The sequence below is a fragment of the Protobothrops mucrosquamatus genome, unplaced genomic scaffold, assembly GCF_001527695.2.
Source record: "Protobothrops mucrosquamatus isolate PMUCROS unplaced genomic scaffold, P.Mucros_1.0 scaffold61, whole genome shotgun sequence".
Lineage (NCBI taxonomy): Eukaryota > Metazoa > Chordata > Lepidosauria > Squamata > Viperidae > Protobothrops > Protobothrops mucrosquamatus.
The window spans coordinates 1,348,627-1,365,831 of NW_015386440.1; the positions used below are offsets into that span (position 1 = coordinate 1,348,627).

General features: G+C 35.0%; 1 protein-coding gene across 1 annotated transcript in view; it reads left to right on the forward strand.

Moving 5' to 3' along the window:
- The window catches only part of PARD3 (par-3 family cell polarity regulator), a 315,093-nt gene that overhangs the window by 63,114 nt on the left and 234,774 nt on the right, over positions 1-17,205 (forward strand). Inside the window, exons 5-6 of the mRNA XM_029283357.1 lie at positions 6,122-6,247; positions 7,787-8,163. Of these exons, the coding sequence (XP_029139190.1) occupies positions 6,122-6,247; positions 7,787-8,163 (503 nt within the window). The remainder of the gene's footprint in view (positions 1-6,121; positions 6,248-7,786; positions 8,164-17,205) is intronic.

The following is a 17,205-nucleotide window of genomic DNA, read 5'->3' on the forward strand; positions in this document are numbered from 1 at the left end:
GAGATTCAGCACCAAGCTGCCTTTGTTTGAAAGCTAAGCAGGATTGGGTCTGGTTAGTATTTGGTTGAAAGAGATTCTGGGAATATCAGGGTTTAGGATGGATTGAGAAATTTAAAATTGCTTCTGCATTGTTTCCAGGAAAACATGATGTCTATATAGTCTTTGGAGGCAGAGTTCAACTAAAAAGAGGCTTTACATTTTGGATATAATTTATTTCTTTGGAATATTGCTCTTTCTTAGCTTTCTTAGTAATTTACATCTATTTTTTCTTTTACTACTTATATTAAAAACTACCTGATTACATTTATATTCTCATTGGCAAATACCACCCTTCTTTTCCAAGTTATCGTGGCATAAGCATATACTTTCATCTTAGTTGGATCAATTGAAATAATAGACATTTGTCTAGATCATGACTGTCCAATAATTTGGTCTCATTGAGTGAAGATGAATTGTTTTGGGCCACATATAAAATATATACAGGTAGTCCCCGAGGTATGAACCTAATAGAGCTTGCCTATTAGGCTCGTAAGTCAAAAATCTCATCAAATGAAACAGACTCAATATTATAACATTTTAAAATCAAAGTCATTAATTGAATCAAATGGGTCATTAAATGAATGAAGATTTAACTTACTATTTCCTCTGATGGCTGCCAGAACTGAGAGATTTTTTCTGCTGCTGCTGCCGCCAGCTGTTTCCGGCTGCCAAACAGCTGTTTCCAGTTTCAGGAAATACGGTACTGTAAATTGCCTCCCAAGCAGGCAGCAGGCTTTTTTTTTTTAAACCATTTGTTGTTAGGCACCTCAAGCTTCTTTAGAGGGGGGTGGAGAAATGTCTGATTGCAGCTGCCACTAAAGTACTGTACTTAGCTTAAGCCTCTCCAGGCAGGAAAACAGAGGGAGATGGGGGTGTCAACTTGCAACAGTAACTGAGATGGAAGGGACCTTGAGGTCATCTAGTCTAAGCCACTGCTCTCACAAGAGAGTATAGTACTGTACTGTATTTTTGATAAATGCCTATCCAGTCTCTTCTTAAAAGCCTCCAGTGAGGGAACACCCACAACTTCTGGAGGCAATTTAAATTTAAAACCTTTAAAAAAAACAAAACACTGCCCCTGATCAGCATAAGCCTCTCCAGGCAAAATCCAAAATGGGGTGGGTGGGGAATTTCCTTCCAGGAAGGCTTCAGCAGAATCTCTGGTGGGTCTGTGCTAGGGAGAGGAGGCAGCAGCAGCCACATGCTATAAGTTTCAGGTAAATGCAAACAAACAATCTTGCAAAGTATTGTACTTACAAACACAATAAAAAGCAGAGCAATTATCAAAGTGATTACAAACTATACAGTACAGTACTATAGAGTAACAAAAAAGAATATTCAAAAAGAATATTTTAAAATACAGAAGTAAATCTAGCTCTCTAGTCCAGCCCAGCAAGTAGCAGATCTTCTACACAGCTCCAGGAAAACAAAAACAAATGGTCAGTGCTGGCCACAAAAATCACTGGATGGTTGGCCATGGACCAGGCACACAAAACAAAAAATACCCCACTTCCGGCTTCTCGTAGGTCCGAACTAGCCCAGGCAAGTCATAGAGTTAAAATGGCCACCACAGCAGCCGAGACTGAATCCAAGTCACATGGCTACAGAGGCCTGTTTTTGAATTTCTAATGTAAGTACCTTTTCTGATTTCATTTTTGTAAAATCTCGCTAAATAAATGCTCGTATCTGGGGGGTTACCTGTAGTTAATATATATAAGTTGCATAATAATGTTAAAAGTTTACAATCGTGGGGCTGAATTACTAGCTGTCATGGCTATATGTGGCCTGTGGGCCACAAATTGGACATGCCTGGTCTAGCTAAAAGGGAAGTAGGAACTCAGTGGCTTTTTACATGATTTGGCCATTGAGCCAAAAGAGTCGAACAGCAGAAAAATGTCAGCTGCAAAATAATAAAAAGCAATGGAGAACTTTAGGTGAAACAATGGCTTCATGGATTCCTCAATTTAAATAATTGAAATGAGAAAAAAAATAGATTGAAAAACACATACACTTTTTTTTATTCCCCTATGAACAAATTCACATTTGTCTGCATTATTGTGTAATTGTTTCTTGATCATGACTTGTATTATAGTGCTAAAAGTTTTTATAAAAGACAAGCTTTTATAATACTTTGAAATTTGGGGAAACATCTGTGTGTAGAAAATAGATATAAGAATCTAGCTTTATCTTAAATGAGCTGTAGATAGTTGTGGTTCTAAGCAGTAATGTATTCTTAGGGAACTTTCACTGAAAGTTATTATTTATCCTGGTGTATTAGAAACAGTATTTTGTTTGGCTGACATGTGATAGGCTTGTGGATGAATTGTTAAGAGATTTTAGTTAGAGTAGGAATCTCAAACTTGGTCACGAGTACCACTTGAGGATTAACTGGATGGCTGGACGGCTACAACCCTGAAGCTTTTCATATTTAATAAAAGTCTCTTGTGAGAAAAAATAAATAAAAAGCTATTAGATTCTGTTAATTAAATTTATTGGAAGAAAATCATCATCATCATCATCATCATTGCTATGTAACAAGGCTGCAAAACAAAGTCATTTTTCAATAGCTATGTAGTTGGCATTATTTTAATTAACCAGAACACAGTACTTAGTTCTATTCCTGTGATACGTAATTTCCTTTCCTTCTCTCTTCCCCAAGATCATATCCGGAGTTGCCTGAATCCTCCTTTTTCTTCTTTCCACTTAAATGTACATGATTTTACAGGAAGGAAGTTCAGTTGCAAGTTTGTAAATAAAACACAACAGATGTACTCTTCAGTTTATGGTTATGTGACAGTGTACCATTCACATGCATCTGAAAAGTTCAGGGGATTAATTCTTCCATCAATGCTTTTTCACTAGCTTTATTAGTTTGATTAAATAAATAAAATAAACTCTGCCACATATGCTAACATTCCTCTTGTATATTTAATTGTAATCAGTGATAAAACTGGAAATAATCAGCTACTGTATTATTGATTTCTCAAATTGCTTGCATTAATATGCACCATTGCTTTGAATATTTGAATGACCCCAACTGCCTCCCAGCTGTGTGAAGAAAGTAATGTATCTTAATAACATTAGGCAGTGCTAATGCCTCAATCTATAAGGAAGATCATCCTAGGTATATCAAAGTGTAGTTCTCCCTATTTATTGCACCACAAATATGCTGAAACAGATGTCTCTCTGACTAAAACGGAATTAATGTAACTGTAACAACAGAGTCACTTTAATTTTTTTTAAATTCCTTCCCACACCTTAAAATAAAGTTCCTTGTGCATAAAAGGGTACTTTAAAAAAAATCCAGCAGCAAACATTTTAAATCAATTCAGATTCTCTGTTCCTTATATTCTGTGCTTCATATATTCATTTTCTGCTTCATATATTCATTTTCCCTCTTGCAGTCAGGGTCACTAATGCAGTTTGCTTGTACAATCTAACTCAATTTATATCTATCTAACTAACTAAACAATATCTGGTCCCTGGCCTGTATGAACCAAAAGTATATTTCAAATTTGTTGAACTCATTTGCTGTGTTCTTGCAGCATAATTATCTAGCCAGTTAAACACCTAGCAATTTGAATATGCTGCTTTGCTCTCTTTAACTTTGCTTTTAACTTTTTGTGTGTGTGTGTGTGTGTGGCTTTGGCATTTGGTTTATTCATGATTAAGGGCATTGTGCAAACTCTGAAAAATGGGTTAATTCAACAACCAAATTGGATTTTTTTTCCCTTGACTATACTAACATAAGTTTGCATTGCATGCTAGCTACAATTTAGCCATATTGAAACCAGTGTGAAATTAAAACATTTCTTAGACATTTAATTAATTTAAAGGAACTATGAGTATTTAATTTTGTCTGGCTCCAAGATAATATTTTTAAATGAGTAAGTCTGTAATTGGCAAATATGGTGTAAAGTCTTTAAAAATATTAAGGAATGGAGCTGGGAGAGCGAAGAAATCTAAATAATTTAAGAGTAGAAATTTTGCTTGGAAGGGTCAAGGACAAACTTTTATCAGGATTCCTGGATACTGGTTGCATTGAGACTTTTAAATTGTTGGGAAGTTTGGGCATAACACATCTGAAGGAAACTGGATTCATGTGATTTGGTTTCTCTAGCAGAAGCATTCCCTAAGGCAAAAGTTTTTGCCTTAAGACTTTTTTTTGATAATCTTAATTATCGAAAAGAGAAATGTATCTAAATATAAATTTGACTATAAATAAATATAAATTAGAATAGACAGTGAACTCTGACTCTCTGGTCAGTGGATATGTTAATTGAAGCATCTCTGTTGGTTTTTTGCCCCTTGGATGAACACATCAGGTAAATGGGCATTCTCCTTTTCCTTTAGTAATTAATTTTATTGTTAAAGCACTTCAAATTTTATTTATTTAGTCTGCTTGAATGACCACCAACTCACAGATTTTGATTCTCAGCAGCTGATATAGCATTTAAAAACAGTAAACAAAATAACTGATGGACATAAAAAATACACAGTATAACCTCTCCTAACATCTAAACAGAATCTGCCTTTCTGTAACTTAGATCAGGGGTCTCCAACCCCTGGGCTGTGACCCACTACTGGGCTTTGAGCCCTTCAGAACTGGGCCAGTTCTGGAAGTAGCAGGCGAGAGCATACCTGCTGCTTGCACACATCCCCATTTGTGCAAGCAGCAGGCAAGCATAGGTGTGTATGCTCCATTTGTGCAAGTGCAGGTATGCGTGTCCACTGCTGCAAAAGGAGCTGCGCACACTTGCGCACCACTCGTGAAGAACCACCCCTCTCCTCTGGCTAGGCTGCCAAATTGGAAAGGTTGACTTAGATCATAATTCTCATCTTGCACTCTTTAATTCCATCAAGTTCTTGAAAAGTGCTGACATGTGCTATCATCACACATGCACAAATATTTTGGTCATCTTTTTTCCAAGCCTAAGTAATCTAAAGGACAGGCTGGCCTCATTGTTTTTAGTCTCTTGCTCATGGCCATCCCTATTATTTCATTTTCTCCAAATCCTCCTTAAAATGTGATTCTCCAGAATCAGGCTCATTAGTCAAAATGGATCTATGGAATATATTAGAATGCTAACTTCCTATAGCGTGAAATGTTCAGTGCAGTTGGTGCAACTTAGCAATGCATTTATCTTTTTAGAACAACCACATCATGTTGCTGATATTTTTTTCAGCTACGTTTCTTTTCATAAATTCTATTGAAAAGCCAAGTATTCTCCAACCTTTATGTTCTTGAGCTTTGTTTCTTAATGAACTCTGCATGTATTCTATTAAATATAATTATTTTTTCTTAGTTTGCTCTCAATGTCTTCTATAGTATTAGCTGTCTGATCTGGCTTTACAATTTCTGCCCTTGTATTAAACTATCTGATGCTTAATTGCTACCTCATGATTTTAAAACCAGATATTGATCTGGTGTTTTCTGATTACTTAACTACTGAAATCAAAATATTATAGAACCATTTATTGGACTCTTTACTGAAGTCAAAATATATCATATTCAAAGCATTCTTTTAATTAAGAAAAAAGTTATCTAAGGTAAAAAATGTTCTCAAAATGTTTACAGATTGATTGATTAATGACCTGCTGTATTATCTTTCCATGCATTATAGTTAAGCTGACTGTTCTATGGTTACCTGGGTTGTTCCTTTTCCCCTTGCTGAAAATGGTATACCTGGTACATCTTCCACTTTTCAGGAGATGTAATAATTGGCATCTCTTCTGATATGACTAGGAAGAGTGGAAATGAAAAATACTGTGTAACCCATAATTTAATGCATAGAAGCCATAGAAATTATTAGTGATAGTACATAACACCTATGCATTCTTTCACACACACTACAAATCATTTTAATGGGCTTTGTGCTGACAAACTTTCTTGCACTCATAATGTAAAATGTCTACTGTACAGTTCATTTATGGTAATCACTTTGAACTGTGATCTGAGACTGCTGGTTTTAAAGGACAATGGGAACATTTCAACATTAGGATGGGGTGTATGCTTCATTGTAAGACTAAATGTACCTTAAAAGCAATTGCCTATCTAATAATAGTTTATGTTTTGTTCCAGAACTTTAGGTCTATTAGTGAAGAGACTGGAGAAAGGTGGTAAAGCAGAACAGGAAAACCTCTTTCATGAAAATGACTGTATTGTCAAAATTAACGATGGGGACCTTCGAAATAGAAGATTTGAGCAGTAAGTGCATAATATTTATCTGTGTGTCATGTTTGCGTTTTTCTTGACCTCAAACTCCAAAGTAGAAGTAATTTATAAAGGCAAAACAATTTTCTACAAGGCTTTGCTTTCACTGGATCATTTTGCTTTGGTCTCTCCTCTGCTATGGTTGTTATCTTTAGTGAATCAACTTCTTTATAGGAAAAGGAAATTGTGTTGGTTAATCATTATGTTTACTTGTTGAAGAAAATATGCAATTTTGTATTCAAAATATACTTACGCATATATAATAAGTGCCATAATCAGTAAAATTATAGAATAGAATACAAGCTTAGAAGAGTATTGGGGCCTGACAGGAACCAGCATTTTTCCTTCACCTTGGTAAAATAAGTTATAATTGGCATGAATATTTAATGAAAATAAATGTAAAGGGAAGAAAAATGCATAGTTTATACTACTTGAGCATTTATTAATTAATGTATACTTTTAGATGAAGAAACAGTACTAGAGTTGTTTTTGTGTGATCAGATTATGTTGCAAAGCAACTTAAACAATTATCTTTCTTATGTTTATCTAGTTTCTTATCTAGTTTGCATTCAAAATCTCTTATAAGTGCAGTATTATGAATTGTTGTGCAAAATAGTGATTTTTTTGCATATCTATTGTACTATAACACTAGTACATAAACATACAGAGTTTACTGTTATATTCTATGCCAGGGGTAGGCAACCTTGGCTCTTTTATGACTCGTGGACTTCAACTCCCAGAATTCCTGAGCCAGCCATGCTGAGGGGAAAGGGAAAGGTTTCCATGCTTAGCCATGCTGGCTCAGGAATTCTGGGAGTTGAAGTCCACGAGTCATAAAAGAGCCAAGGTTGCCTACCCCTGTTCTATGCTAAACTCAGATCTCCTGGGTGGATCTTGGGATCACTGTTTCACATACTATTTTTCAGTTAGATGAGATCCACAATCTTCTGGAAGAAAAAAAATGAATTAGTTGTACAAGCTTATTCAAATAATACATTCTAATCATCATTGAATCCAACATTATGTCAATAAATACAACTGGTTCAAAAAGAAACATTGAAATAATAGAAAAATCATCTTACATAGCTTGTTATTCTGAGTAAACTGAAAATCCTAGCTATACAGTTTAATATGTTATTTTGAAATATGCTAGATAGACATCATGCAGGGTAACTCCATATGTTTGTTGATTAACAGTATTTTGTATTAAATATCTTGGTGAGAAGAATTGTCAAAATTGCAGTGTTATGCTATTTTTAACATTACAACCAGGATCTCAAGAATTATAATACAGTTATTTTAACTAGTAGAAACAAGGAAACTTAAAAAAAATAGTCCTAAGAAAAATATAGTTGAGAAACAAAAGGCATTTGTGAACATATCATTCCAAGAAATATTCTTATCAGTTTACAGTTCAATTAGAACAATATGTCTGTCATTTCATAATGCCTAATTAACATCAGTAATATGCTTGTAATATCTACTAGTCTGCCAGTCTTAATTTGTTAATTTTCCATTCGTTTTAAAACCTAGAGCACAGCATATGTTCCGTCAAGCCATGCGTACACCGATCATTTGGTTCCATGTGGTTCCTGCTGCAAGAAAACAACAGTATATAAAGCTGTCACAAAGTGAAAAGAATGCTTACCATTCCAGTCGTTTTAGTCCTGATTCCCAGTATCAAGACAGTAAAGGTATCGACCACTCTGGACTTCACACTTTACAAAAAATGCCCCAAGTGAGCAATCAAGCTGATGCGTTGGACTCTTATTCACAACTACCTCATAATGTGAATTCAGGAAAACCACCTTTGGCTTTGACATCAACACCACAGAAAGTTCATACCGCTTTGAACTCTGGCTATAATACCAAAAGGATAGGGAAGCGTCTTAAAATACAATTAAGGAAAGGTAAGTTTATTATTTCTGTATTTACATTCATGGGACAGATACAAGTATACATTGATGGAGATAACTTTAGGACCTAGAATTGCTCAACAGAGGAAAATTGAAAAATCTCAACTTTCTAACTGTCCATAGCAAGAGAACCTCAAAGGAAGATTTGCTTTCAACTTGGGAAAGGCAGAAGAAATAGGCAGTGAGTTAAAAAGATGTAAGAAGAGATTGCAACTGACTAGTGATAATTAACTATTTAGAGTGGTTTCTACCTTGGCATTTTAATAATGATTACTTACCAGTTCTACTGTGTTGACTTACTGGAACATTTCAGCCAAGTTTGAGTGCCATTTCATACATTAACAAGACTTTTTTGCATAGTTGTCAAGAGGGGCTTTTATTATGCTTTAATTATGATCTAATTAAAGATCATTGTATTCTGTTTACTGTTGAGAACCAGGCTACTCTTTTCTAGTTCCTGAATGTTAAGCTCAAAAAACTTGAATGATACAAAGTTGAGTTGATATACATATGTATATGTATATGTGTGTGTATGCGCTTGCATATGTATACACAAACACACACTCATGCATGCATACATACACGTTTATATTGCTGTTGATTGTGTACAAAATTACTTAAATGTCATGAGTTTAAGATGATATCCTTGGGATTGGAGAAACATTATTCCGAACTGAATGAATAATCCTGTGGTTACAATTATAAATTTGATCACTGTAGAGATTTACCAAGTTTTTCAATTGTAATAGATAAGGAGAAAGTCAATTAAAACACTGCAGGGACATTGTGCAAGCTTCTGATTTTCAATAAATGAAATCCCATTCTTGTAATTTATATAATTGGAACAGAAATTTAAACTTAATAATGGACTAAACGCATTTTACGTATCTTGAGAATACATGACTGAAGTACAAACAGCTGTGGAGCAGTTTAGGACTTCATTATCTTATTATATTAAATAATCCAGTCTTTGAAGACTGCAATAGTCAATTTAGAATCAGTTACTGAACTACTCTTAACTAGAGCCGGTCCAAATAAAACCATGCCAGACTTGAAGAAACCACAGTGCTGGTGACCAATTTCTGCATATTGTTCTAATAGCTGATGGATATATTTAACCATCTTTTGTGACATATATGATTTGATATATTAATGCTTATGTCTACCATATATTATGATACCAACAAAAATCTGAGTTAGGTTGGTGGAACTATGGAAAAGTATTTGCAAACTAAACATCATCTTGAGAGATACTCAGTACTTGCCTTTGTAACTTTTTAGATCCATTCAGTTAATCACTTTCTTTATTACATTGTCACAAAGTAAGGGCCTGAAAATATCATTTGTGGTCAATTCTGATTTCAGTTAACTTAATTTTTGCTAAACGTTAATCCACACAGTCTAACACAGAATCAATTACATGTAGCGTTTAAATTAAAGAGCTGTAATGCCAATTTATATATTCCATTTAGCTCTGGTGAAGATTACCCCAATGGAAGTCTCTTCAAATTCTGTATTTGGCACTATATTTGAAGAAACTGCTCATTCGTCCATTCATTCATTCTTTCATTGTACACTGCCCAACTCTGAATGTTTCTGGGCAGTTGCAACTATTTTAAATAAAGCCATACAACATATGGCTTGTGGGCTGCTTGCAACCTACCAAGAAGCCTTATGTGGCCCCCTGGCATTTTTTAAAAAGTCAATATATTCACCAGCATTGCTGCTTGCTAGCCATTGAACACGTGAGCCACATTCAGGTATTTCTTTGGGGGCCACAGAGATTTTTCATTGATCAGTATGGCCCTTTCTCTCCTATACGTTGTACAGGCCTGATTTAGAACATAACTGCATATGTTGTATATTATACAACATAGCAATCAGGATGTGTGATGCAAATAAATTCTTTCACTCTTTATAGCAACTGGGCCCCCTCCAACAGAGTTAAGGTTCACTCTGGGTAGAAATATGCCTTGTGCCATAATTCCCATTTGATTGTGTAGAAAAATGTACATGTGGTACCACAAATGAAGAATAACCTAGCTCAGTGATGGCGAACCTTTTAGAGACCGAATGCCCAAACTGCAATCCCAAACCCACTTATGCATCGTCGGGTGCCAGGTGGGTGTGGCCCATTGGCTGGGCGTGGCCCATTGGCTGGGCCTGGCTGCGGTGGTAATGGCAGACTGGGTGGGACTAAAAGGTTCAGTCAATCAATTCCAACTTTGCAAGATTTTTTTCCCCCGCAAGAAGTTGAAATTGACTGATTGATTGAACCTTTTTTTTTTTGCACACAGCGGCGGAGATCTAAAGCGAAAAGGTTTTATAAAACCCAGCTTGAAGGCCTAGGACTGGGGCGACGGCGCGCATGCCCACAGAGAGGGCTCTGAGTGCCGCCTTTGGCACCCGTGCCATAGGTTCGCCACCACTGACCTAGCTTAAAATAGCCCAGAGCAAACAGTTGATTGTCTTTGTTTTTAGTAAAGGATATCATAATACAACAGGCCTTAAGGAAGCCTAACATGCTATTTAATCTAGTAGCAACATCATTAGGTTAAAATTTCCTTGTTTTTGTGTGTATGTATTTGTATGTGGGAGGGAGAGAAAGAGAGAGAGAGAGAATTATTATATTTTTGTAATTCTTTCCATATTTAACCATTCAATTTCAAATTATGATATAAATGGAGAAGATTAAGCGAATATACTTAGTATACTGTACAAGAGTCTTCATTAAAGATCTATTTTTACAAACTGTATAAGCTATATTGTTTAAAATGACAAAATGGGATACTCTTGCAGTAATTGTACTTACTTCCATTATAATTTCTTAATATTTATTGCCATTTTGGCATTTTCAAATAACCTGATCTTTCACAGGAATTAGTTATTTAATAAAGTTAGAAGAGAAGGTCAGTAATATGCTTCTGTCAATGAAGAATGTTTGTTGGCTTTTTCTAAATGAAAATTGATATCTATTTATCTTTTGTTAAAGGTCGGGGCTTGAACGTCTAGCAGACAGATTTAGCAGTTATTGGTGATGTTCTAATATGACTAGGATTTTTCCATTCTGCCAATCTTTGTAGCTCATATAATCTAAGGTCAATTCTTGCAGACACTTCCATGAGTGCAGCGCTTTCCTTATATACTACAGTGTTGAACCCTTAGATCTTAAAACATCACACATGAAGTGGATTGAGACTGATATTAAAATGGGTCTGTGTCAATCATTTTGTGTGGCATTGTGAACATTGAATAAAGCATAGTATGAAAGAGAAAAAGATATAGGGGATGGAGAAACATGGTGGACAGTGCAAATGGGAGCAAAAAGTGTACTTTCGCCACATTTGGTTCTTCAAAATTGCTAGAGCTTTTGGAAGTATATTTATATATTATTTATTTATTTCATTTTTTACATTTACTATAACCACCCACCCCAGCAGATTCTCTATTGAGTGCCTTTCTAATCATATCTCTGATGTTTGCATATTTAAAACTTAGTATACTGTATCAGAGAACTTTTGAGAATTAGATTCACATCTCAGTCCCATAAAGGATTATCTTTATTACTCTTATCCCTTTTCCCATCAAGCACATGGCATTTTTCAAACTGCAGTGCTGGGCTTAGTGGTGAAAATAATGCTGTAGTATTTAAGCAGGGTGAAAATAGTCTATCTTTCCAGTTAAAGGACTATTTCTGATTGCATTTCTAGAGGACATATTCTTTTATAGGCATTGTACAGAATGGCTCATATTCTCTCAACAATTCCAGCAAATACTTGTGTAATTATTTTGATTGCACATGCAGCTGCAGAACTTTCATTTTCAGATGACCAGTTCAAGTTTCTAACTGGTCATTTTCAGATACAATTATTGTGATTGCCTACATGCAATTCTAGATTGTGGATCACCAGTATAAAAGGATTTGAAAAGCACGGCATCTTAGTAGTCTTGCAAAGAGTGTAATTAAACAAAACATTTACTTAGCCTTGATCCATGTGATATTGCAAAACTTCCCTGAATAATGGTTTGCATATAATGGACTTCTAATGAAACATAGTAAACAATGTTATTTGTGTTTGATGAACAATTCACTAAAATCAGAATGGGATTGCACCTTATTGGGGAAAACAGCAAGGAATAAATAGGCCTGTAATCAGCTTGCCATCATTGCTTTATTTTTATGTCGCATTCCTATACCTTTTCTTTTCTTTTTGCTTCAAACATGGAACATTTATTTCTCAGTTGAAAAACTGCAACCTGGTATATGATAACAGAAATTAGATCCTTTTTTTTCTATATGGTCCCTATTGTAACAGAAAACTTTTGAATTATCAAAACCTTCAAATACAGACAGTAGAGATCTCTAAAGTTGTTGTAAATTATAATTTTTAAAATGCCTGAAAGGAGAAAATATTAAATGCATGATTGAAAAGCATTGATATATTTCATTTCTATGATAAAATAAAATAAAGTAAAATTTAGTTTTAATGTTTTGAGTCAGTCCACTACTTTGTGGAAGGCAGTCTTCAGACTATCACTCAAAGGCAACTGCAGTTCTTGAACAAGACCATGTTGCATACATAGAAACACAGAAAAGGATCCAATAATCCATTGAGTTTGCCCTTTGAATTTTGTTTGTTTGTTTTTGTTTTCTTTTTAATTTATTTTTTATTTAATTTTTTATTTTTATCAGATAAACCTATGTTTATCCCAAGCATGTTTAAACTCAGTTACTGATGATTGACCCATTACATCTTCTGGAAATTGTTTCCAAGCTTCCACTTCTCTTTCTTTTAAGTAATATGTTCTAACATTACTTTTGAATTTTCCATCTGTTTGATAAATGCCCCTGGGTTCTTGATTTTTACTTAATATTGAAAATTCTGTCTTCTAGCACCTTATTCACATCCTTAATATATTTAAAAATTTCAATCATTTTACTCCTTTTCTTTTGTCCTCCAAGCTATACATACTCATTTCTTCCAATCTCTCCTGATATGTTTATCCCTCAGACCTTAACCATTTTAGTTGCCTGACATTCAATACTCTATACCCAAACACTGTAAGCTGACAGTTAGAAACTTGTGTCATAATGACTTATCTTCCCTTATACACACATGCTGCCTATGGCCCCATTAGAAATTGAGTAGTTTCTAATATGCTTACACTCTGTTATTTTGTTTAAGCAGTATTACAAAATCTTCTTAGAATGTTATTTTCTTAAGGAAAAATAATAGAAAATAATGTTCTCAATTGCTGTTTTACACTGAGTATTATTATTGTTGTTCTTGTAAAGATGATAGGTACCTGTATTATTGCTACTATTACAAAAGAGGTGTTCATTGTGAAAATAGCAATAGTAGTTAGACTTAGATACCACTTCACTGTTCTTTACAGCTCTCTCTAACCGGTTTACAGAGTCAGCATATTGCCCCCTCTCCCCCCACACACAATGTGGGTCCTCATTTTACCGAAGGATGGAATGCTGATTCAACCTTAAGCTGCTCAGAATCAAACTCATGGAGTGAGCAATGTGTTGGCCTGCAGTACTATATTCTAACCAATGAGCCACCACAAGTCACTGATTCTAATACCAAATATGTTGCCCATTTCTGAGTCTAGTATTGCTTTTTCAAAAACAATTCTATATTTTTTATAACAATAATAAAAAAATACAAAAATTCAGAGAGAAAAATAAAAAAGAATAAAAGATGTACAGGGAAAAAAAAGAAAAATAAAAGAGTAAGAAAAAAGAAATATTTAAAGAAGTGACTTCCAATCTTCTTCACAAATACAAAAAAACCTAATTCATCACCTCCTACAGTGTTAGATGCAATCATCTTCTTTTTCCATAACCCATCCCTTATCAATACACATTAATAATTTAACATTAGTCTTAAGATTAGGAAATATTCCATAAAGGGATCCCAAATTTTTACAAATATTTCTCATTTTAACCTTGATCAAACAAACCAACTGTCAAGCCTCTATGGGCTCGACACTGATGGGAGGGGGGAGGGGGCAAGGACTTCATTTTGTTTCTATCAATCTTAAGCTTTAATTCATTCAGATGCTATTTATGGTAGGATTTGATCTTCAATTTTTCTTTTTCCCATATGAAAGACTTTTGTAACCAACTTCTTTCGTAAGTTCAGTAAAACGTCCCTTTTGAGGTCAGTCTTTTGGCTTTTTATTTGTATTTCCACTTTGTTTTCTCAGTATTTTAATCCGCCCCTTTTTTAAATTTTCAAGTATTTCTGCAAATTCTGTACTGGTCTGTAATGGAATGTCCTCCTACTCATTCTGACATAACCTCTTTTCATTAGTCAGTTTTGCAAATAAATAGATTATTGTGGGGTGCACTGACTATGTTCATACCTGTTACTTTTGCTCAAATATGAACATTACTCATGAATATTAAACAAGGGTGGTTTCAGAGTTAATCATCCTCTGTGCATTCTCCCATACCTTGTCTTATTCCAACAATAATTTTTATAATGCATTATTATTGTTGTAATCTAATGTGAATGGGCTTTTGCATATAAGCCAATTTAAAAATACTCTAAAAAGCAAATAAATATTGTAAATAAATTGAATTAGAATTAAACAAAATAATTGCTTGTATTTCACTCTGTCCAAAGGCAGATATTTTCCCTGAAAATTATCCATTGCTAAAGTACAAATGGTTTCAACTCCGAAAAGTTCAGTTTGGTTTTAAATGCTTAGTTCTTTCAATTCAGAATGCACTTTTTTAAAAGACTTACCTCACTGACACATATTTTGAGAGTTTTCACTCTGGGAATGCCTCAATATATGTGTATTAATCAAATCTTTAAAGTAGAAAGCTAATTAAAATTCCACTACTTCGATCCAGAATTATTTCTGTTCATAGCAAACTATAATGCGAGAAATGGAAGATATTAAGCAATCAATTCATGATTTAGGTGAGATCTCTATGAGGCCTCAGCATACAAAGTAAGAATAAAATTAATTAAACCCAAAGCTGCAAAGAACATTCATTGCATAAAAGTGTCGCTTTTTATTGTTCACAAGCACTTAAGTCAAAAGAAGATGAAAACTTGGAGGGACCTCAGCTGGTTCCACATGGAGATTAAAGGAGATAATAGTCTCTTAATGACTGAATGCTGTACAAGTTTCCTTTCTGCATAAACCCAAGCGAAGAGAGAAAATAAAGGGAACTTTTAAAATGAACAATATGTTTTTCAAAATGTCTGCTGGGCATGTGGACAGATGTTGCTATTACTCAGAACTACTACATCTATCACCACCACTGTCTTCTGGTTCTTGTCTACTACACAGTGCCTGGTTAATTGGCCAGTCCTTGCCTATCCATCTGAACATGGAAGTTCTACAGGATCTTAGATCTGTTTTTCTCCACAACATTCTGTGAAATCTCCCATCTGGACCTAAGGAATTCTGGGAGTTGAAGTTCACAAGTCATAAAAGGACCAAGGTTGAAGATCCCTGGTCTAGTCCATTCACTGTGCAGATATTCCTGTACACAATGCCAGTTGCTTGGTTGTACTGATCACCATACACATAATCCTCAATTTATGACCATTCATTCAGGGGCTATTCCAAATTATGAATGGTGCTGAAAGAAAGGAGTTATGACTCCTGCCCAAAGTTACAGCCATTGCAATGCCCCTGTAGTCACACGATAAAAATTCAGGCACTTGGTAATGTGCCACCCTTACAACTATAGGGATTGTTGCAACTCCCTTCCTGCCTGGCTCACCAGGATGTGGAAAGCTTCTGTAGCCTTGAAAGTCTTGTTCTGCTTCCTGTTACTTCTCCTCCTCCTTCCTGACTAGAAAGCTACCAAAGTTGATGTTTCTACCCTTCAGAAACATTATGCAGAAAGCCAGCATGCAAAGGGGAGGGTTAGAGAAAGGAAGCTTAGATTCTGAAGATTTGAGTTATCTTTCTCCATTCATAGATGGAAGGGCAAGAAAAAGGAAGCTCAGATATTTTACTACCAAAACTTCATTTCTCCAGTCCACCACAGGAGTTACTTTCCATGGTCCCTTTTGGCAGGGGGCTCTTTTTTCTGTTTGTTTAACAAACACAACTAAGTTATTGAGTGAAGTGATTATGTGGGCATCTCAGTTAACAAGTGCAATGACTTACCAAAGACCAAAGCTTACAACTAAAATTCTGGACCCAGTTATGATCATAAGTATAGGATTGCCTGTACACTTTTCCTGATTGCATTTTATAGCCTGCCACTACGTATTGGACTGAGACCTCTTTGCATAGTTTGCACCTTGCATAGACCCTGCTTCTAAGATCTGGTGCTTGATGTCTTTTCTTGGGCTGTTATGATCAGTGTCTTCCTGTTGTTTTTTTTAATCTAGCCCTTTCTTGCTATATCCATTTGGAAATAATCACATTTTGAACACCATTTGGAAATATCATATAGTACAGCCTTACTTCGTGCGCTGATTAGACAGCTTCTGGTTTCTTCTATATGTTCGCTATGTGCATATTATTTTGAGACACTGAGTAGGCTTCAAGCCATATTTTACATCTTGTTTTTTAAAAAATTAATCAGGATAAAACTGGACTTTCAGTTTTAGATAAAACTGGGGATAAAACTGGGGAACAGAATTTCCTGATGTCTTTCAGGAGTCATTTTTCCTTGCAACTTGTGCAGGCCAAAAAAGAACAGTTGTTGACAGATAGCAAGCCTGTGTCCCCCAGGTAACTATTTAAACTCATTACCTCTTTGTGGATCTATGCAGCCCTTCTTTTGAGACACTGGAGAAAGATGGCTAGATTAAACAATGTGAAAGAAGGACAATCTTAATCAAACTGGATATACACAAAGCCATAGCTACCTTAAGATTTTACACAAACTCATAGCTTCCTTAAGATTTTACACAATATATAATCTGCTTTATAACGATGCCACATCTATTTCGAAGCCTGGAACTAAAATGGCAATTTATAAAATTCTGCATAGAATGAGCCCCACTATTCTCAGTAGGTTAGTGATTATACAGAGCTCATAAT